The sequence below is a fragment of the Onychostruthus taczanowskii genome, unplaced genomic scaffold (assembly GCF_017590055.1).
Source record: "Onychostruthus taczanowskii isolate IOZ18803 unplaced genomic scaffold, ASM1759005v1 scaffold32, whole genome shotgun sequence".
Classification (NCBI taxonomy): domain Eukaryota; kingdom Metazoa; phylum Chordata; class Aves; order Passeriformes; family Passeridae; genus Onychostruthus; species Onychostruthus taczanowskii.
In genome coordinates this window covers 7434851-7457327 of record NW_024500572.1, presented here as the reverse complement: position 1 = coordinate 7457327, position 22477 = coordinate 7434851, and the positions used below count along the sequence as shown (strand labels likewise).

Here is a 22477-nt window from a genome sequence, read left to right as displayed (position 1 = left end):
CATGGTATTAGCTACCATTTTCTTCAGCACGCATACCATATTAATTATCTACATATTAATATGCATCTAGGCTTTTATCTGTACTAATAACTTAAAAGTTCAATTGCAAAAAAAAAATCTGAAACATTATATCTAACCTGATAACAGAAATCACAATTCTATTTGTTAATGAAGGCTAATCTATTTTTCCTCCACAGCTCATGACAAATCACAAAGCTGCAAGTCTATCCCTTTTTCCTTCTAACATCCCTCAAGTCACAATTTTTCAAATCCGGCATTTTGACTTTCAAGTCTGTAAATGTAATTTACCAGATGAAATTTGTGTTTTCTTACACACATTTGCCTGAAACATGTCTGCCAATCATTTCTGTAGCAGGAAATATACGTTGTTTTGGCATTCCAGAAATGAATAGAAGATTGGAACGAGAGATAAAATTGTGAAAGCACTGCCATGCATTCCATAAAACCCAACTAATTACTAAAACATCCATGCAGATAAAGCCCAATTCCTCATAAACAATGACTTAAAGACCTTCCTTGGTAAATATTTGAAATGAACATTCACTTTGCAGTCATGTGTAGAACTACTCTGCTGATAATTATGGATACGAATTGTTCATAAGAATCCTCCAATGGATTATACATTTAACTGAGATGGTCCTAAGAGAGTTTAAAAAGCTTTGAAGTAATGTGTATTTGTTCTAACACAACTTTTTTTGGTCTCATTTCTATTCAAAGCAACATACTGTACATTCCACTTTCTCTACACATCTTTGTTGTAACACCCTTTGAAATATGACAGATGTAGAGTGGCCTGACCATAAACCTCCTTCTGAGAAAATGTCTTTATAGTGTGTGCCATGCTTTTCAACAAGAACACTACTGGAGGAAGGATTTTAACACAGAGAGTTTATATCAGCACTAAAAAAAAAAGAATTCACACTAAAATTGCAACTTGATTTTCCTGATCCTGATTACAGAAGATGAAAATGCTGAAATGCAATTTCACCTGCCAGTTGAAAATAATATTTTGCCAAAACTTGAATAATGTTTTTTTGAGGGTACACAAACTGACTCGCATCTGGAAGATTTTTTTCCCTTTTTTTTCCAAATGAAATCTTGGGTAACATTAGGATTCCATTTGTCATACAGGGGTGCAACAAGACACCCATGCACACACAGATTCCCATTTGTACCAGCTGGGTAGGACTCCCAAATGAAAACAGTCATTCTGAGCAATCAGGAAACTCAGCTGCTCCCTCACTCACTCCCCTTCCAGACAGGGCATTGAATTCAAACAAAAAAAGCAGTTCTTGCTATTTGGTAGCACTATTCAGTATTTATTCAGTGTGGAGGGGTAAAGGAGGGAGGAGGGCATGGGAGCTACTCGCAAAATTTGAGCAAAAGCACTTTATGGTAGCAAAGAAACTCTAACAGGGACAGAGCAGAGCAAAGAGAAATCCTGAGCAGGAACACCAGGAGAAAAAATAATTTTTATAATGATTCTTCGGGATCACTGAGGCTCACTCACAGGAAACAAGATTCCCCTTCCTGTGCTCTTTTGGTAGGTCACACGCAGAAAGTACCACAACCAAGCTCTGCAGCTTTGTGGTTCTCAGCAGGATACCCTTGATTCTCATGTGTTAATTTGAGACAAGCACCAACACAGAAATTTATTTCCGTGCTGGTTCCCATGCCAATGAAATGTATTATTTAAATTAATTCTGCTTTAAAAAACCCCCACTAAACTAATTTAAGTATTCAAATAAAATAAACTTCATTGCTTAGCAAGTGGAATTACACAAGTGACATGCTGGAGTCAGATAAGATAGTGGCAGTATTTCTCTTTTCCTCTAAACTCTTGAAATGTATGAGTACTACATGATGATCTCTCTAATTCCCTGCATTGAACCAATATACAGATAAAAGCTTAAGGGAATGTCTACAGAGCACTGACTTAACTTCTTCATTTTTTCCCCCAGTTGTACACTGGACACAGCATAGAAGTGTGCTGCTGTTTTTAACACTTCCACTTAGAAGTGTCTATTGAACCACTCAGGTTCAAAAATCTGCACTAATAGGGACAAAAGCAGGAAAAGGAAATCCAAGTTTTAACAACAAAATGAAAATGACAAATAAATGAAGACATGATTTTTTAGATCCAGAGAAGCAAAGAGGAGAGCATCCTGCCTCCAACTTTATATTTCTTATTTACCTAAATCCTCAAAGGGCAGAAGACAAAAAGCATCCAAAAGGAAATGAGTTGCCCAAAATAACACAGCAGATTGGCAGCAAAATAAGCAGCAGATTCTAAGCTCTGCCAGCTTTGCCTCTAACAACTGCTTCTTGGATAAAATTAAAAAGAAAATTTTGGAAAGCAGGAGGCAGCCAATCCATATACATCAGGAACAAGCAGGCGTAGGAGGTTGTTGTGAGCAGAAACTGGACTTGAGGAAGAATCTGAGAGCAAGAAATGACAAATACAGAGGGACTCTGCATGTGAAATGAGAAGAAAGGAGAGGAACTCTACAAAATTCCAAAGCTCTGAATGACTGGACAGGACAACTGGAGAGAGTTGTGTAGAGCAAGGGAGAAAAAAAGCAAAAAAAAAGGAGAAATATCTGAGAAGGGAAGAGTTTTAACACAATTTAAAAGGAAATGGCAAGTCCACATGAAGATGGAGACAGACAGGAAGAAACACATGTCTACACAGAGGGAAGAGGTCAGGAGTGGTCAGCAGATTTATGAGATTTAAGCGTCTCTGGCAGCTCCAGAGTCCAGTCAGAAATTTGCAGGCCTATTCCCAAGACATCATTTCATCCATTACAATCTCTTCAGAAACTAAAAGTATCTGTAAGGTTTATACATTTGAGAGACCTTTAAAATATTTTAAACATAGCAAACCAAGAAATTTTCTAAACTTCTCTAAAATTATACTATATATACTGTTTGGATATTGCTACAGTATTTAGCTTTACCAGACTTGTAAGGCAGATGCCTGCACTGTATGAAAAACAATCTTGACAGAAAGGCCTCAATTCCAGTAACAGGTGAGAGAACTCTATCTTGCAATGCCCAGCATTGCTCTGTATTCTACATATTGCCCAAATTTTCCAGGCACAGCAGGCAGATGACGACAACATACTCCTCTAACTCTACAGTTCAGAATCCAAACATTTTTTACGAAATCAACATATTTGAGGATGTCCAATTTACAGCAGATAATCTGAGTTCATATGTAAAATGAAAACTGGCAGACTGAAAGTATTTAAGTGCACATTTATCATGACAAGACATTCTTGTCATATATGACTATAGATTATCAATAGCACTAGAATAAGACCACAGAATCTGGTTTTACCTCTCTAAAAAGTAAATTATTTTGCTTGAGTTATAATGTCCCCTTCTTAAAGGACAACAAAAATCCAAACAAAAAAGCCACACTCCTCATGTTTATTTAGCATAATAATTCACAAATCATGAAGAAAAGTCAAATGCATTTAGTACTTTCAGCAATTGCTTTTTCTTATTCTAGAGGAAAGTACTTAGTCAGAAGTATTTTGCATCAGGGAGCTGATAAACTGTTTTTTGATCAGTCTCAATTAACACCCAAGATACCCCAAATGCAGTCACAGAAATTGTCATGGTCATTCCCAGCAAATGTACTTAGCTACAGAAGAATTGCTTTCACTCAGCATTCACAGGCAGCATGAAGTCATGTCAAAAGTGATACAAACATTATTAGAAAGATAATAGAGTGATAAAGACATCATTATTAGCCTCTGACCAATGATGCATTCCCCGATAAAAATCAGCAATAATCTCTCATGCTGAGATACTTCACAAGACCCCTGTGAAGGAAATTACTGACCCAGGTGGCTGGCATAAACACTCCAGCCCTGCCAAGTGAAAAAGTGCAAAACACTAAGATATACACTAGAGCATGACTACATCTGGGGACTAGTTATTAGTCAGGAACAAAGTTGGCTTCCTGTTATTGTAAAATAGTTTATGTAGACTCAGTACCTCTGTTATGTCTCCAACTGCATAAATGTGAGGAACAGAAGTAGCTTCACTGGCATCAACAATAATCTTTCCAGTTTCAGAGTTAGTTTTCACTCCAACTGTCTCCAAATTGAGAGTTTTGGTGTCAGGGGCTCGGCCTTAAGGAAAAAAAAAAATCAAGTAAAAGCTATTGGAAAACTTCAGCAGAGTTAAATCTAAAAAGCTGGCATCCTCCAGTGTGGGTCTCCAAGAACTTCGTTCTATTTGACAGCCCAAGTAGAAATATGAGAAAACTTATACTGAGAGAGCTGCAGGGGTGGAAAGCATGGATATGACATTCTGTGGGAAAGGAGCTCCATCACTATTGCCTTGCTCAGACACCAGAGGGTTAATCCTTTTTAAGTATGGAGGACAACATCCATTGGATAAAGTGCAAAAACCATAGGATTTCATATTTATTGAACATTCTAAATTCAGTTTCCTAATGTAGCACAAATAGACATATAAAAACGAAACAACTTCTACACTGAAAAATTCCAATAAACATTAACTGAATGGCACTCAGTGCCAATCAATGTGTTGTGTATACTTTTTGAATAAAATTATTAATAATGCTGTTCAGTGTTAAACATTCATTGTAATTACTAACATTATTAACATTCTTCTTGTAATCAGAATATACTTATCTTCAAACACTTTTAGTTCCCTCAGCTTAGATGAAAAATTTTATCAACTTTGCTCTCAAGTCCTAAATGCTGATTTAGTTATCTCAAACTGTATTTGAGATATTGCTGTAGAGTTTAGAAACATTTTAAAATGTATTTAAAAACAAATGAGGCAAATCCAACGAAGCCCAGATTTTATTACAGCTTCCTATTCCAATGATATCAAATTATCTCCTATTTAAAAAATATATTTTTGTAGTGTTTTCTGCATAGTTACCCCTTAGATCACTGAAGTCTTAACAGCATTACACTGAACTTTGTATAAAGTATCTAAGGAAGCAATTCCTGACCCAGAAATTGGAATCTTAAATTCTATCCAACTTGTTTGAAAGTTAATAAGCACAGTGAAATTACGTGGTAGTCAAAATTTTTTTAAGGCTGAACAGGATCACACAGGAAAAAAAAATACCTGAATACATCCAAATTAAGGAAATTTTTTAACATTGTGTCTGTTTTAGAGGCTTTAAATCTCTACACATACAAGTCTCCTTTGCGTGAGTCACGATTTGCATTCAATTTAATACAGAGCTACAGCAAAGCAAAACAAAAAAGGAAACGTGTTTTCATTATAAAAACAAGCTCTTTGATGTTAATGTAGGAAATTATTAAACAAAAGGAAAACCTGGCTTGTCAATACAGACCTAATTATATGTAAACATATGATTCAGTGCTTTATACATCTTCCATATAGCCAGGCCCCTCAAACAATGTCACATCTGAATGCCTCTGTAAAGACTTCTGTGTATTAATTTCATCTGGTGAAACCAACACTTCCTCTGGGAGCACTGACTGAAGCTGTCGGCACTTGGCTATCTGTCTGTCTTCCCTTCTGTTGTCCCCATGGGATGTTGATCTGCTGTTCCTTCTCTGCCCCCTGCTCCCCAGTCCTGATGCTATCAGGCAACAAAAATAATAAACCTCCAGGACCTTATCTTGGCTCGGATGTGAAACAACTTCCTACCGTTGTATTTCTTTGGGTATTGAGAGCAAAGCCTGGGTATTCTGCAAATGGACAACTAATGGGGTTTTCTAGTTTCCTCTTTTTCCTGCCAGGCAGTGCCAAGAGAAAACTTAGCACGCAACAGCAGGCACTGAAAGAGGAAAAAAAGAAAACCCATCAATAGAGTCATTTAAAGACCTGTGACAACAACAGTTGAGTTTATCAAACCTGCAGGATAACACTTAACCTTTCCATTGCAGCCAGTTTTAACATATGTACAGCTTGGTATTAATAGCTAAGAGTTACAAAAAATGTGCTGCTTCAACATAGTGAAGTTTCTCTCTCAATTTAACTGCCTAACTATTTTTTTTGGAAGGCAAAACGAGAATTTTTAAACACTAAACTGAAGCTTTATTGGCCTTCAGACACATGTAGGTTCACCCCCATAAACAAGAATTATACTTAATGATCTTGCTTCATCTCAAATTTAGTATCTTAGGCTCATGATTATACAATGTGTCTTAATAGGTTGTAATGCCAAATTCAGACTTCTGATGTTTCCCAGCATTCACCTATACTATAAAATCAGTTCTCACAATTTCTCAGTAGGACTTTCATTTTATACCATAACTCCTGATTTTTTCCACATTTTCCACTTCAAGAAAGCATGACATCACAGCTTATTTCTAAGATCCCAAATCCTACCAGGCACACAAACCCACCCTTTGCCTAAAATCAGCACATGTGCTTTTAGTTTGAAGATGTCCTCAAACTGCCAAAGAACAGGAGTGTACCACTTATAGGACACAAGATTAGATATAGCTTTCATTCAAAACAGTAAAATATTCCAGATATCTAGAAGAAAGGTGTAACTCAAATCTGACCTTTAAAAAGGTTACCTGCCTCGTGCACTTCTAACAGCACACATAATCTCATCTTTCATAGACCCATACACTTACCACACAGCTGTGAAAACCACACAGAGCCCTGCTTTCAGTGACAGCCCCCATTTGCTTTTAACTTTAAAAGAAAAACCAGCTTTTTGATCTGTTTTTGTAAAATCTAACAACACAGCTTCCTAAGGGGCTGCTAGCCAGGGGGCTCCACTGCAGAGGGGACAGGGGAGTGGCTGAAGGTCACACCACAGACATTGGCCAGGCTGGCTGTGTTGTGGTGTGGCACTTGTGTCCCATCAGCTGCCCGGGGCTTCTGGTAATTACCCCTGAACAGTCAAAAAGGGGAACAAGGGGAACAAGGGGAACAAGTATCAGACTGTGACCTTCATGTGCAGGACCTTCAACAGCGGAGACTGAAGCAGCTAAACTCAGAATTCAGAACTCAGCCACAGTCAGGTAAGTAGCAATGGTAAATGAGTGACAGCATACTCTTATATCCAGTAAGATTTCCTAGGGTGATAAAGGTGCAGCTGACAGCAGAATTTTATAATGGGTCTTCCAGAGTTTCTTAACCAGGGAAGTTAGAATGCCTGTTTGACTCCCAACATTTGAAAAATCCAACCTGGAGCCAACCACATGTTTTATTGTAGATGGCCACTGTGAGGATGCCACTGGTGGGTGACAGGAGAGTTTTTCTGGAATAAAGCTCAAGCCCAATAGTCTTCCCCACTTCTTCCCTGTACATTGGCACATCACCTTATAACTTTACCCAATCTGACCTCAGTCTGACCTTAATCAAAATCTTGTCTGTGTTCCCAGTCTCAATACTCTCTTCATTCTGAGTGCCTGACACATTCCCCAAATTAGTTTCAATACCACTGCCCTTTCCTCCTTCAAATGTCTCCTAAAACCCACAAGATGTTCACTAAAATATAACCAGCTGAAAATGACTAATAAAAACCACTTCAGTGTAACTACTGTTCAGATTACAGGAAAATATTGACTAGAGTAAGATTAAGTAAGGTTAAAAATAGTTCAGAGCCTTTATCACATTGATAACAGCATGCACCATTTCCACAAGGATGCTTTTGAACATTACATCCATTACTGATAAACCTCCAGCATGCCTGCCACAATCTGAAAAATAATCTGGCCCTTAGTCAATACTAGGGCAGTAATTGGCTCTCTGGCAAGGCTGCTCACTGTACTCTCCTGTAGCATGGACAATTTTTACCAGAGGAGTCCTCTCAGCAGAAAGCTTGTGGTGCAATGAGCAAAAACCTGCCTGTGGCCATCCAGTGCACATCTGGAGTTCACAACAAAAGCAACTCCAAGTGACATGTAATCAAATAAAAAACTTACAGCATTTTCAAATTCTAAAATTCTACTTTTCTTGTTCTCAATGTCCTGTAAAAAGGGAGGAGGGCTGGAAACATTTTCTTGGAAGAAAGCTACAGTTCACCCTTACATTATTTCTCCCACACAAAGCTTGCTTTAACCAAGGGTTTGGTTTCAAAGGATGGTTCTGCAGTCTCAAAAACAAGCATTCAACCACATTCCCAAGAGAGGCAGGTCATTGGCTTCAATCTCCTCAGCATTTATGATTGAAAAGAATCTCTTTTCGGCATGAACTGTCACAGTATTTATACTCTTTTCAAGAAATTACTTTGGAGTAATTTTCTGCCATTTAAAAATCTATTTCTACCATCATTGAGGTAAAGATTAGCATCACCTATCAACTCAAAAAGCACCTTAGTGCTGAAATAGTTCTGAATCCAACGTTCTTCACATGCACATTTAGAGGGATGCCTAGCACATGAACAAGTTATTTTTGTAGTTACAGGCTGGTAAAATAAGTAGCATAAAATAAAAGTTACATTCAAAGTTTTTGGGTTGGTTACATAAAGGGAAAAGCACATTAAAAACAGCCCTGCTGAATAAAGTCTGACTGAATGTCTTTAAAATTAGATATTGGGAAAAAACTCTAGACTGGCAGATATAATGGGAATGACAATTTTCATTAGGATTGCAGAAACTATATCTAATCAAGAGAGTAATGAATTTAAGTTAGTAAGAGAGACAGACATGGGAAGCTTAGAACAAAGACCCAAAGCCTCAGCAAACCATAGCATATTAGCATTTAGAGTTGTCTTGAGATCAACCAAGGTGCTTTATTTTTCACTGAATAATTCAAAGATTTAAAAATCGATGGCAAGATTGTGTTTGCCAAGACAAATCTAAAGCCCATTCCCTTTTCTACAGGGGCTGGCAGAGATGTGCTCAAAGGAGATCACAGCAATATTTTACCTTATGGGACTTTTCACAGAAAATCTCCTAACAAAATTTCTGTTTCCCTTGTTAACCCAAACTGGTTTGGTTGTAAACCTTGAAGAACACTATTACAAAAAATGTTATGTACTTAACCCTTTGTTGATACTGAACAGCAAGGATTCTGTTTTACTGAACAACAAAATAAGTCTGCCTAATGTCCAGTGTGACACATAAAACAATGTGCTTGATAACATATGATGTGCAACACCTGATACCTGCTCAGCTTTACAATGACCTGGAGCTGTAATTCTTTTTTACAGCAAAGATTATATTATTTCAAAGATGCAGTTGGGATCCTCTAAGTATACAAATGAATTGGAATTTGAGAATGGTTGTTCCACTGCCCTCATGAGGGAAAAAACTCTTTTTATAAAGCTGTCCTAAACCAAAAGCTAAACTTAAAAATCTACTGCTGGTCATTGCTCTTTCTGTCACAGTTTGCTAGCACACTACCTCACATTCTCTGACAAACTAATTCCAGGCTATTTCACAAATACCTGCTTAGTTTAATCATGCATTCACTGTTGATCCTCTGCACAGTAGGACCCCACTGGAGATGGAGTGACCCAGTTATCTTTTCTAAGGATTTTGTGAATCATCAAATTTGAGTTACAGAAGTGATATTTTGCCATGTATTGCAAACTCACATGGAAATACTACTTACCAATTCCTTTTGTGCATTAGCTGTTTGCAACTGCTGCACTCCAGCCACAGGTTTCAGCCCTTCAACAGCTGAAATGAACCCTCTCCACAAAGCCTCATCTCCTGCAACTTTGCCCTGCAGCTCAGCAGTTGCATCTGCCCACAAAGATGTGAGTCTCTACTCTTTCCTTTGGATGAAGACCCCATGTTTACTCTGAACGTGCACACACTTACCATTGCTTTGGAACTCAGGTAAATTAGGCATCTAACAAACATTTTTTGTACATCCTTAAGGGCAGGAAGAATACTATATACTAGTAAAAGTTTACTGGTTCTACATTAAACAAAAACTCAAAACCTCAAAATCTTGTAATTTCAGGAGAATTCTCTAGAAGCCAAAGACAACAATAGTAAGACAGAAGGACATAGAGAGCTGAACTGGAAAAATCAAACATCAAGAACAAGCTCTTGCATTGAGATGGAATATAACAGTATGTAGCCCCTCAGCAAGGTATGATAGATCCATGAGTTACCTACAAAGCTTTGGACTGAAACTTTCAAACTACATTAAAATGTATCAAAATGAGATTTCTTTTTTTATCCAAATATTTTGACTAGCTCAAAAAAGCTGCTAGAAAAACAAAGGGAGCATTATGCCTGCTTTTATTGGCTTATCCAGACAAGCAGAAAATCACACATTCAAAAAGCAAACAAAAACTCGCCACAGAAACACAATCTAATTTTCTTTTTAAAGGGTTGACATTAAGAGATAGTACTGTAGCTTATTAAACTATGTCCCACTATTAGTAACTATTTTTAACATTATTAATAAAATCCTACTAAAATTCCATGATGCACTGGCAAAAATTATGGAAATATGTACTACAATTTAGACTATAATTAGTTAACAATAGCAGCTGCTTTTTAACCAACTCTACAAGCTGACTTGCTTCAATCAGTATTATAACTGGCACATCTGCAGACAGGAAATCCTCAACACCACTAAGTTTCCCAGCCTATTATCTGAGACACCTGGTGTGGGTGTGTTGATACAGAGCAAAACAATGAATCATATGGACTGCACACCAATTAACCAGCTTTAACTGTTAATGTGTTTAATCCTTAAGGGTGGAATGCCAATTTGAACACTAAAAAAAGGCAACACAAAACCCTCACACTATTCATTTTCCTGTTTCTAAATATGGATTGTAACTCAAATCTATGACAAAAATTATAATACATGTAGTTCCTCTGTATTGAAATAATGAGCAGACTCATGTTACAACTGAATTGCAACAGTCTATCATGCAACCTTATTCCATTATAATTAACAGTAAACCAAGATTTTTTTTCTTATTTTTCAACTTAATAGCTTTTTTTTCCATTTTAGACAAAAGTAAACAAATTGACTTGACATTTGACATGTATGTCTCCAACTCAGTGTACTTTTCATAGAACCGCAGAATGGGTTGGGTTTTTTACCAGAAAGCTTAAGAAAAATCAAACACAGCACTTAGAAACCCACTTTTTGGAAACATTTTCATCTCATCTCATGAATATTATTCTACAGTTTTCAGGATTGTTATGTGTTCAGATAGCATGAGCTTTTTTTTTTTTGCTCTTGGCAAGCACTAGTCTGTTTGATTGGTTCTGATGAGAATAATCCATTATTATAGGCTGTTTCCACAATTTGTAGAGCCCAAGGCACTTCTAAGAGAGTAGCAGTTACAGTAAGGAAAAGAAAACATTTGTCACAATGCACAACCCACTCTCTGTTTGGGGTATTAGGAAGATATAAAGCTGACTTAACCAGGGAAATGGAACAACTTGACAGTAGATTAAATCCACTGGGCACAATACAAAATGCTGTAAATGATCTGTTTCTGATCCTGTAATGGATCTATTCTACAACCACAAGAATTTAGATTTATGTTGTAAATAAATGAAAGAGTAATGCATTCCCACTACTCTAAAACAGAAGTGCCAGATAAAAAGAATATAAAGTAGTCAAGAGGATTGCTAAAGCTGCTGGTAAAACTGATTACTTGTCTGCATCAAAACGGATTTCTTGGGCAGTACATTTAAGCCTATTTACTTTGTTTGCCAGATATCATCTCCTGCCAAATACCACTACTACCTTTAGCCATGCATTACTGATCTAGAATTCCAGATATTCACAAAGCTTTATAAGCACAAAAGACAAGAGGTCTCCTACTCTGTTAGGTTTACAGCTCATCTGAACCAATACAGAAAATGAGGACACACTTGTAACAGTGACAATGAGCAGCTATGGGAGGCAACACTGAAGGAGTATTTTCATTCCTGTGGGCTGGAGCCTTGTACATAATTTAGTGTGTTAGCCCTTGCAGGAAGCAGCATTTGTCTCAAAGGAGGAAAACCCCAGATTTGATTCCCATTTCTGGTGATTATGCTCATAGACATTTATCACAGCATTCTTTTAGACCAATCTACTCTTAGTCATCGTATGTCAGTTCCAAGGGGTTTGAGATATGTGAAACTCCCTAACCAGATTTCAAAAAGCTATACAGTTTCAAGGTTCCCTGAAAGACCTGGGGTTTTTAGAGACAGTTACTTCTCTTTCCCTGAACTGGATGATGGCTGCAGTAACAAATGTGAGCAGCACAGTTTAGAAAGAATCCTAGAAGAAATGGTAGCCTCTTAAACAGCATAAATATGCACTTACAGTGAATAGCTTCATGAATCAATCAAGAGTATGGACTTAGAGAACACTACCTGCAAACCAGAGTTTGCTGGAATTCATGTTCTTATTCTAGTAAAAGTGAGAAAGACTAGATGGTCTCCCATTTATTGCAGCTCATGCAAAATTAGTTACCACAGACTTCTTCCATTCACTGTAACTTTAATGTGTTTTTAGACTGCAAATGAACAAGTCAGGCATGCAAGAAAGGAATTAAACAACCATCAATGTTTAAGTCACTAAACATTTAATAGGGAGGGCTGTTAGACCCTATGATGAAGCGACTTCAGTTTCAGAATGGAAAGCATTGCAAAGAAATGTTAAGATAATCATATTTACCTACTGCCCACATAACGGTGTTGAAAGAATCCGTTTCTTCTGTGTCCAGGTCAGCATTTTTCCAAGTGACTTGCAATCTGTCGCTCTCCAATTTTTCAACTTTAGTTGGGACACATCTCTTTAAAAATTTTGTGCCATAAGATTCCATGTGCTCAGTTACTAAAGAAGCCATTTGCTGTTGAGTAGTGAAACAAATTTGTTTTTTCTTACATACATGACCTTTTTAATGTAAACCCCTCCTTCAGCTGGGTTCAGGGAACCCCAGTAAACACCTTGTGCATTTCAAACATTCTTTATCACTTAGCTATTATGCATGACTAACACATGATAATTTAGGGAGCCACTATGACCTGCAACTCCATTCCAAGAGGCACCTACACCTGAATACTCAAATTATTTTCAAGGATTCTAACAGTATATTAATAAAATGGTTGCTTTTAAAGCATTTGTTGTTTACACAATCTAGAGCATATTCAATTTACCATTACCATAATTACAATATTCTAGTAGTTTGAAGAAAATTAAATACTTTAATAAAACAATGGGAGAAAGATATTTCCTTTTGCCAGAACACCTGACATTTCTCTGCAAAGACTATGAATCACTAAGGTTTCATGGAAAGTTCTAATAAAAAAAAGAACAAAAAAAAAAGAACAAAAAAAAGAAAAATCAAACCACTTTTGTCCTAAGAGCCTGTTTGAAACAATGCCACACCAAACTCAAGTAGTAAAATGTGGCATCAACAGGTTTATCCAAAGACATCAGTGCTCTTGACTGCAGGAACTCAGGTTGCACCTTGCCAGAGGATGTTTATTACTTAAAGGATATTATTACAAAACCACTTACATAGAACAACTCCACACAAGCTCTCTCAGCTTACAAAACTTTATTTTCAAAGTTGATATTAACTAATATGAAGGCAACAGCAGGGCTATGTCTCTTCAGAAACATGAGAGCTCATTAATCAGTTTCCATCAGACTCAATGTGGCTGCAGACTGAACATAATTATTTTATCTCCATTAATACTTTATTAACTTGGAATGGCCATTGTGCACCTCCTGCCTGCAGAGGATCAAGTTCTCAGAGCAAGCCCTACTGTCAGTGTTTGACCAAGTGCTACACACACATTATTCCCTGCCTGCTCAGACCTCATGCTGTTACAGGTGTGGATTACTTCAATGAGGAGGGTAAATCCCAAGAATTATCCTTATACAATGTTTTGCAAACTCAGGCCACCACTTTTAAGGCATAAAAGCCCCTAGTTTTAAGGAAGCCACTCCAGGGTGGGAGAGGGTGACATACAACCAGGAGCTGTCACTAGTGTCACTACCATGGGTGGTGTTTGTCACTGCCACTTAAGCAACAATACTCCCACCTCAAAAACTGTGCACATATTAGGAAATGTTTGGAGATGCAAAAAACACTTTTTCTTTAGAAGCTAAAAATAATAAAATCTATCTTTTCATTTATTTGCTAGTAAGGAGACAAGATATTCTGTACTTGCCTGATCAAACCCACGAAGTGGGACACTTCTCATCATGACTGTAGTGTCCAATCCAATGCCTGTTAGAAAACCAGCACACTCAAGGGAAACATCTGGTGACACACCAGTTAAGCAAATGTAAACAACAATTTTGATAAACACAATATATGAGTAGTATACAAGTGGGCTTTGCACTTGGAGATAGCAAGTTCTCCTCACACAGACATCTTTAGCTTGCTTTTGTACATAGAATAAAACTCGGAAGTCTTATAGTTAACATAGTTAACACTGGATTTAAGATCCTGAGAATTTATCCTCAGCTGATCTTAATTTCCATGATGCTACTGCATAGAAAACCATTACTATTCTCTTACCAACTCAACTATCATGTCAACTATATGACATGAGCAGAGGAATTCTGAAAACTTTCAGGGAACTTTCATAGGAAAGACAGTTATGCTAGTTATAATCATAGATCATCACAGGCTTTTCAAAGGATACAGCTGGCTCCAACAACCAACCTGTTACAGAAAAGGAAGAAAAGAAGAAAGCAGTGGAATAAGTGTGTGCATATTTTTGCACAACCAGAAAAAAAATTTCTGATGTTGGTGTCACATTTGCCAACTTCCAGTCAGCTGGGACTCCCCAGTTAGCCAGGACTGCTGGTAAATGATGGAGGGTGGCTCATTCAGCTCTTCCATCAGCTTCCTCAGCACCCTGGGGTGGATCCCATCCGGTCCCTTGGACTTGTGCATGTCCAAGTGCTGTAGCAGGCTTCTAACCAAGTCCTCATGATTTATGGGGGCTTCATTTTGTTCCCTGTCCCCATCTTTCAGCTCAGGGGTTGGGTACCCACAGAACAACTGCTCTTACTATTAAGGACTGAGGCAAAGAAGGCATTAAGTAACTCAGCCTTTTCCTTATCCTTATTACTGTGCTTCTCCCCCATCCCCCACACCCAATAAAGGATGGGGATTCTCCTGAGCCCTCCTTTTGTTGCTACTGTATTTATAGAAACATTTTTATTGCCTTTTACAGCAGCAGCCAGATTAAGTTCTAATTGGGCTTTGGCCCCTCTAATTTTCCCCCTGCACAACCTTATAGTATCCTTGTGGTCCTCCCTCTTCTCCCAGGGGCATAAACACTCCTTTCTTCCCTGAGTTCCAGCCAAAACTCTCTATTCAGCCAGCCCAATCTTCTTCCCTGACAGCTCATCTTTCAGCACACGGGGATGGTCTATCAATTAGATTATGTCTTCCTATCAAGTAGATTACAGTTCCCAATGAAGATTTTACTCATTGCTAAATTTTATTTTGATTTATAACCATCTGCTTTTTAATAGTTGTATTTTTCCAAATGCCAAATATTTGCCCTTCCTGTCTTCAAACATTTGTGTACGATATTACAGAAAATGGGTTTAATAGATTTACTTAGACTGGTATTTACCAAATATATCCATTTTAGTTCTTAAATAAAACCCCAGCTCCCACCTCTCCCAATATTTCACACCCTTTCAATCAAGAAGATAATTGAAATTGTCCTTCAACACTTGCAATTTATGAGGTGTATCAGCTCTCCAGCACAGCAGTTCCCATCTCTGTCCCCAGTTGATCCCTACACTGCAGCAGTTTCTCTCTCTCCTGACCACATGCTCAGTTCCCTACATTTGCTGGGTACAAAAGGCAGAATGTTCAGTCCCTGTTCTGCAGGAAAAAGCAGCTCCAGCCAGGCAGCCATTAACACTCAGCTGCTGGACAGGCTGCACTTGCACTCCTTTGCTGTTTTTGTCTTATACAGACTTGTTAAACAGCTCACAGTTTGCAGATGGCATCCCACACGGTATTTCCACTGACAAAAAAGCATTTTGTTAGGTTTTTGAATGGACTTGTGGCCTATGCCTTACCCTAAACCAATCTGCAGCATCTCCCAGTTCTAACAGCAATGCTTTTAAACTTCTGAGGAGTGCAGACTTGGAGACTGCAGCTCTGTAAGCCCCAGGGACTGCACAGTCAGTACGACACATGTTTTCTTACAAAAGGCTCCAGATAACATCTCTATCTTACAATAAAAACACACAACTTCTGAAGGTGTACAGAGAATAGGTTGAGTAAAAGTGATTAAAATCTGCTAGTCTGGGGTTTATGCTTGGCAAATAATTTAACACAATGGGAAATAATTTTTCCAGCATCAGGGCATCTGATTCATCTGTGAATGAATGATCACACCCTCATTAGCATGCAGCTCCTGGGAAGTGCTGCAAAAAGCCACATACTGCCCATAAAGAAATATCTACTGGAGATTCACAGGGAAAAGAATGAGAATTTCTGTAATATGGGCATATGTTTGCTCTTCTTTTTCATGAGATGAAAAATGGATGTCAGCTGGCACTTACTCATAGCATCAGCCCCATATTATTCACACTTTCTTGTACAAAACAGGGTTCCTGGGCATTGTCAGTGTCTAAAAGAAAAGTTAGGAAAGCAAAACCTAACCTTGTTCACACCTGCTCAATTTCTCACTCATTCTCAGTACATTTCAAGGCATCTCTTCTAATACACTGTGCCAAAACCCTCATCTCAGTAGTGAGTTTCTTCCCCATGTTTGTATATCTATGGGACTTTTAAGTTGGTTAATGGTTTACTTTAAAAAAAAAAAAAAAGAATAACTGCAGGACTGACAGTTCTATAACCTCCAGGCATGTAATTTGTAGCTGAGATATGTACATTTGGAGAGGGAGAAAAGAAAGAATAACTACAACAGACCTCAGACTGAAAACAAAAGGTGTTAAACTGAACCTTGGGAATATTTATAACAGAAACAAATCCGACAGAAACAAACCTTTAACAACTCCCTCCTTCATTTGCTAAGACACAGCCTGATAAAGCACAGAAATGCTACTGTAGCCCCTGCAGGCTTATTTTGACTAAATCTCAGGAATGCAACATATAAACACTAGACTCCCACATTACACTGTTACAACTTGCATTGGCAGCAACTGGACAAGAGCCACATTTTCACAGAAACATCTTACAAGGATAAATCTCATATTTTGGTTTGGATTTTGTTGGGGGTTTTGGGGGGGTGGGGTGGTGGGTGTTGCTTTTCTTAAAAACAATTTCCTCACATAAATCATGCCTTCAAAATTCTAGAGGTGACTGATACACTACAAACAACAACAAATTCACTTTCTTTCTAAAACTGTACCAAGAAGCCTCATTTTCCTATTTGAAGTTTAGCTTAACACAGTGCATTTTTTATAGCACAAGGTCACTGCCATGAATGGCAACTATGTTTTCTGCACAAACATCAGTATTATAGCTCGAAGCCTCTTTTGCTTTTTCTAGAATTCCTCAATAGAGAAGAAAAAAGATAGCATTATCTGACTTTCAGGCTAGCAAATCTGCATCTCCTATCACAATTATCTTCATCAGGAAATTGCTCTGTAGCACAGCGTTGACTTGGAATCTTACTGTGCTGTGTGCTGTAAAAAACAACTGTGGCATTTTAGTATTCCCACCAAAACCAGTGTTTTAATATTTCAGTTAAACAATAGCTTCCAAAGCAAAAGTAACCCAAATGTTTCTTCATATTTTCTTTTGTTATCAGTACTGCCACAACTTAGGAGAACACAAAATTATGTTGGAGTTTCTCCCCGAATCGAGGAAAGGGGACCGAGCAGTCCCCAGGTGAGTTCATGCTGCCCTCTTGTGACTTGGGGTGTAATTGCTATAGCAAAACCTAACATGGAAAAACGTTATTTAATTTGATTTTAGAAGGGAATTTCATAAGAGAGGAGAGGCAAGATCTATCAGTTACTAATGAAGTTTGGTAGTATGATATTACTGCATTGTAAAGCACATTTTCAGAAGGAAAACAGAAGAAAAATTGGTGTACAAAAGGTAATTTTGAACATTTTTCACCTTGCCATACAGAAAAGGTAGGAATGCCAGCATCTATTACAGCCATGGTAAGGTAACTTACGTTTTTCCTGGAGATTTCTTTAACCAGAAGAGATCATCACTTGTGATTCCATACTCCAGTGCACCTGCAACCTATGATGACACAGGTGAATCTACAATGCTAATCCTGTCAGCAATAAAAGCTAAGAGCACTTCAGGCTGTGTTGACTGAAGTACAGACCAAGGGAAATATATCTGGGGCTGCCAACTTGCAACCTGAATTATCCTATAGCTCTAAGCAACACCAACATACTGAATCACAGCAAATTGTTGTCTATGGAAATGTTTTTCTAAAAAGCCATCCTCTATATAAAGACAATTTTTTGTGTGACAGAAGTACAAAAATCTCTCATATGTTGCCTTATTTTTACATTCTTTATCCTCCTTCACTGTGTTCTGCATCTCAGCAAAGCACTAGAGTTGTCAAATGGAAGGGTAACTTACATGCATAGGGTATTTTGGTCTTCCTCCAGTAGCAATGACAATATTATCTGCAGTAACAACAATCTACAAACAAAAATAAAAAATCAAAATCAAGCATTTGCAATCCTTTTATCTGTCTTTGGATTTCCTCTACATAAAAATGAGTGATCAGTGAGAAAACTGGCAATACCATCTGCTATTTATGTGACATAATAATCATTAATGCATTAAAAAAAGGATGGAGATAATCTAATACCTGCAGAATTTCTCCTACCCATTCTCTACTAGGTTTTGTTTTAATATTAACTGTGCAATTGTTCTTACACTGTGCAAGATTCTGATGACTTCTTGGAAGCAAAACTTATGCACAAATGACACCTTTAAAATAATTTCTTGTCTGGATAAAACAGAGATCATAGCAGTAAATTAATTCTGTCTCAGGCCTGGAGTTAAGCTACCTTAAAAGGACAATGTTTCTAGAAAATCCTGGGCACCTATCCCCAAGAACCTGACATTCAAGCTGGTGTTAATCAGTAACATGAAACAATTACCCTCAAAAAGGTGTTAAAAAGGCACTTTCAGGCCTTGTTAAATACCCAGCAATGGCCATTCTGTTATGTGACCCAGCTGTGCATTCACACTAATTGCCTCCCACACACAATTTGGTATTACCGAGTTAATCACCCCTACAAATCACCTGAAGGAGGGAAACAGCTCAGAGCAACCTAATTCTCAGAACTTACATTTCTGTAAGCATCAGCATGACAGACTGAATCAAACAAAAATCTTTGGTCTCAGCATTTCCACCCGCAGAAAAAAGCAATAGCATCTAACAGGCCAAGCCAGGGACTCAGCAGGCACCAGTCAAGTTCATAAACAACTTGCCTAAGTGGAAAATGCAAATCTCATTCACTAAAGCAATACTGAATACCTAAAGCAGTTTGCAAAAGGACAATCCCGCTCCCAAATGACCTGAAATGTTCAAAACCACTGCAGAAATCAGCACAGCAGCTCACCTCTTTACCTGCTTTTGTTAAACCACGGACTGTATGTGGATCAGAAAAACTTCCTTTTATGTTGAAATATTTCACCTTCCTGTTTAGAAGAAAACAGCATCAGCAATGCACACGTAACAAGAATAGGTGTGAAATACAATCTGCTACCTTTTCTGTATTTAAGTGCTAAAAAGGGTAGCAAACAGGCATAGAGCAGTAAAAGGAAGGAATCTTATTTCATAGAGCTGTTTGCAGCTCTATCATAATTTGTCACTTAATTATTGTGTCACACTTAACTCCTCTGTACAGAAAAGTAACTTAACCTTGTAAAAAACTTTCAGACCAGGTTATTGACCTCTTGAGAAAAGACATTTTCTGTTAGCCATAGCATTAATAGTATTACCTATAGGATTTCTGATACCTTGCTCATTTCAGAATGCACCAAAGTGATTCAGCAGGAGTAACAAAATTAGAAGCTGTTAAATTTTCTATTATAATTTCTTTATAAAAGGAACTGCATGCTGAAAAACTTGGAACCATTTCTGCACTGAAAGCAAAAAAAACATCTGCTGCTCTAGCATAGTGTTAGCTGTGGGTTTGTATGGCATAGAAATTTTGGGGGACGAGATCGAAAGTATCTTAAGAAACCTTGATTGCTTCATATTAATGCAAAACCTCTCCAGACTAAAGAGAGGATCACTACACTGCTAGAAAGCTTTTGTGTGTGGTCAGTGTCAACCACTATTTCACCAAAAAGGAAAATGGGAGAGGAAGAGACCACTTCCATTGACAAGGGCACTTACAGATCCCAGAAGAAAGGACTTACAGGCTCAAAATACTAGCTCTAGATAGAAACTTCAAAGGCAATTCTGCACTTCTACAAGGGCAAGAGCACCTCCTGGACTGTGGAAAGAAAGACAAACTTCAAAGTCTTATTTACTTTTCTTGTAGTTGCACTCTGTGTCCCCAGTTCAAGGATTTCACATAATTCTGAACACCTTGTGCCATCACAGACCTGTCACAAAACAAGAAACTGAATATGAAGTCAGCTATTACAAAGTCAGGTTCTGCAACACAAAGATATAGGCAACTGCTGAAAATGAGGAATAAACCACAGTATTTTTTGTTGTAAAAGCAAATTATTAAGTCCAAATCAACGTAATTTCTGCCCTGAGAAACCAGAAACTAGTTCTGGTTTTTAACAAGTACCAGGCTAAAATTTCACATTCAAAATTCACTTCCCTAACTGTCCCATAATAAACACCAACTGGGAAAGGGTCATTGTCATGCATTTGCAGCACACAGGAGCAGAGATAGGCAGCAGTCTTTACCAGGTATGATGAACAGGTTGGGATATATTCCAGCCGTAGTGCTGGGCATCTTTAAGGGCACTCCCTAAAAGGGCAGCTTGATGCATAAGCTTTTTAGGAATGCAGCCAACATTCACACAAGTTCCACCAAGTCCCCATGCGGTTCCTTGGGAAAAAAAATAAAGAAAGAAAAAAAAAGTAAATGCATCAGATTAGTGTAACAATACAGTTGGATCCATGGGAAGTAAAAACTTCTGTAACAACACAGTTTACTGTCTCCTACAGATCAGTTTATAACTTTCTTTGTGCTCATTTGTTTGATAAAAACCATCTCTGTATATTTTTGAATTTTTCTAAAATTCAAACCATCTCAAGATTTTTCTCAGAGCTCAGAAGATTCTGTAACTAAACATTCACACTTGCAGATCTCATTTTGTGCATTGTGTACGAGGAACCTAAGCATGACACAATTAGTAATTTTTAGAAATTGTAAATAACATTTTGACAGAGGGAATATTCTCACTTATTTAAGTTTGAAGTCCATTATAAATGGTAGCAGCAAGCACTGCTAACAAGCTTAACAGGCAGGGGAGCAGGCACAGCTGGTTCATCTCGGAGAGAATGAGCCATGGCACAAGCTGGGCTTCAGGACTTTTACTCCAAGCAAAACAGGCAGTGTGATTTTGGACACTGCTGTCTGGAGCAACCTGCTCACCTGAGCAGTTGAATTGTATGCATTTCCAATTATTACCCTTTTATTTCTCTTCCATACCTCGGGGGGAAGGTTCAACATAATCCAGAACAGCCACTTTTCTTCCAAACTGAGCAGCTTTAAACAAAGAAGCAAGGTAATGTATTTAGAGGAAGGAGAAATACATAAAAAAACATTTTTAGTAGCACAGATACAGATAAAATACAGGAGATGACAGCTGGTGGTTTTTCCTGTCTAACTCAAGATACCAGACCAGAGACCCAACCTGCCTATGTAGTCAGCAAATTCTCTGGAAGATGCTAAATAACCCAGACTGGGGCCTCCAGCTTCCACTGACCCTAAAAATGTAATTTGACCTCAAGTGAGATGTTTAAGAACACTGTGGGTTGTTGAACATGCTACCCGGAGATACAAAGGGGGCAAGGTTTTCTACAGCAGTTAGTTCTTGGAAACATCTCAAGGTCTTGTTTTAACACATAAATGAGAATGGTATTTTAAAAAATACAGTATCTGTGGAGGTACTCTGAATACTTTTACAACAGCGAAATGAAAGCTTATTAGTTTTTCCCACAACAAAAGAAGAAATATTTTTTAAAAGATTAGGACAAAAGCCAAACAAGATCACACCATCTGAGCGTGTGCATCAGTTTGCAGATTAACCATATGGAGCTAAGTTAATGATTAATGTGCAGGTATTGAGCACATTATGCTTCTTAAAAAGCTTTAACATTATCAGTAACACTTCCCTCAGTTTCCTTACACCCCACTGAAGTTATACCAAAACTTCTGTTAAGTTACTTATGCATACAAACCTTCTTTTGCACAAGCAAGGCCTCCAGACCCTCCACCAATGACCAGAAGATCATACTCATTCTTTCCTGTGAAGAGGACGTGAAAAAAAGAAGGAATAGAAACAGACCAGGAAGATGGGAGAGGTATGTAAGAAGGACAGTATCAGAGTACACCTATTTTTACAATTGATTATTGCTGATTTGGG

General features: G+C 37.9%; 1 protein-coding gene across 2 annotated transcripts in view; it reads right to left on the bottom strand.

The window, feature by feature from the left end:
* TXNRD2 (thioredoxin reductase 2) overlaps positions 1-22477 on the bottom strand; it is a 33310-nt gene that overhangs the window by 9849 nt on the left and 984 nt on the right. For both annotated transcript variants that reach the window (XM_041410213.1, XM_041410215.1), the window contains exons 2-12: positions 22293-22358; positions 21541-21597; positions 20790-20934; positions 20399-20473; positions 19480-19558; positions 18485-18547; positions 18063-18133; positions 14583-14602; positions 14103-14194; positions 12598-12772; positions 4027-4163 (exon numbers count right to left, since the gene is read on the bottom strand). In XM_041410213.1, coding sequence (XP_041266147.1) covers positions 4027-4163; positions 12598-12772; positions 14103-14194; positions 14583-14602; positions 18063-18133; positions 18485-18547; positions 19480-19558; positions 20399-20473; positions 20790-20934; positions 21541-21597; positions 22293-22358 — 980 coding nt within the window. The remainder of the gene's footprint in view (positions 1-4026; positions 4164-12597; positions 12773-14102; positions 14195-14582; positions 14603-18062; positions 18134-18484; positions 18548-19479; positions 19559-20398; positions 20474-20789; positions 20935-21540; positions 21598-22292; positions 22359-22477) is intronic.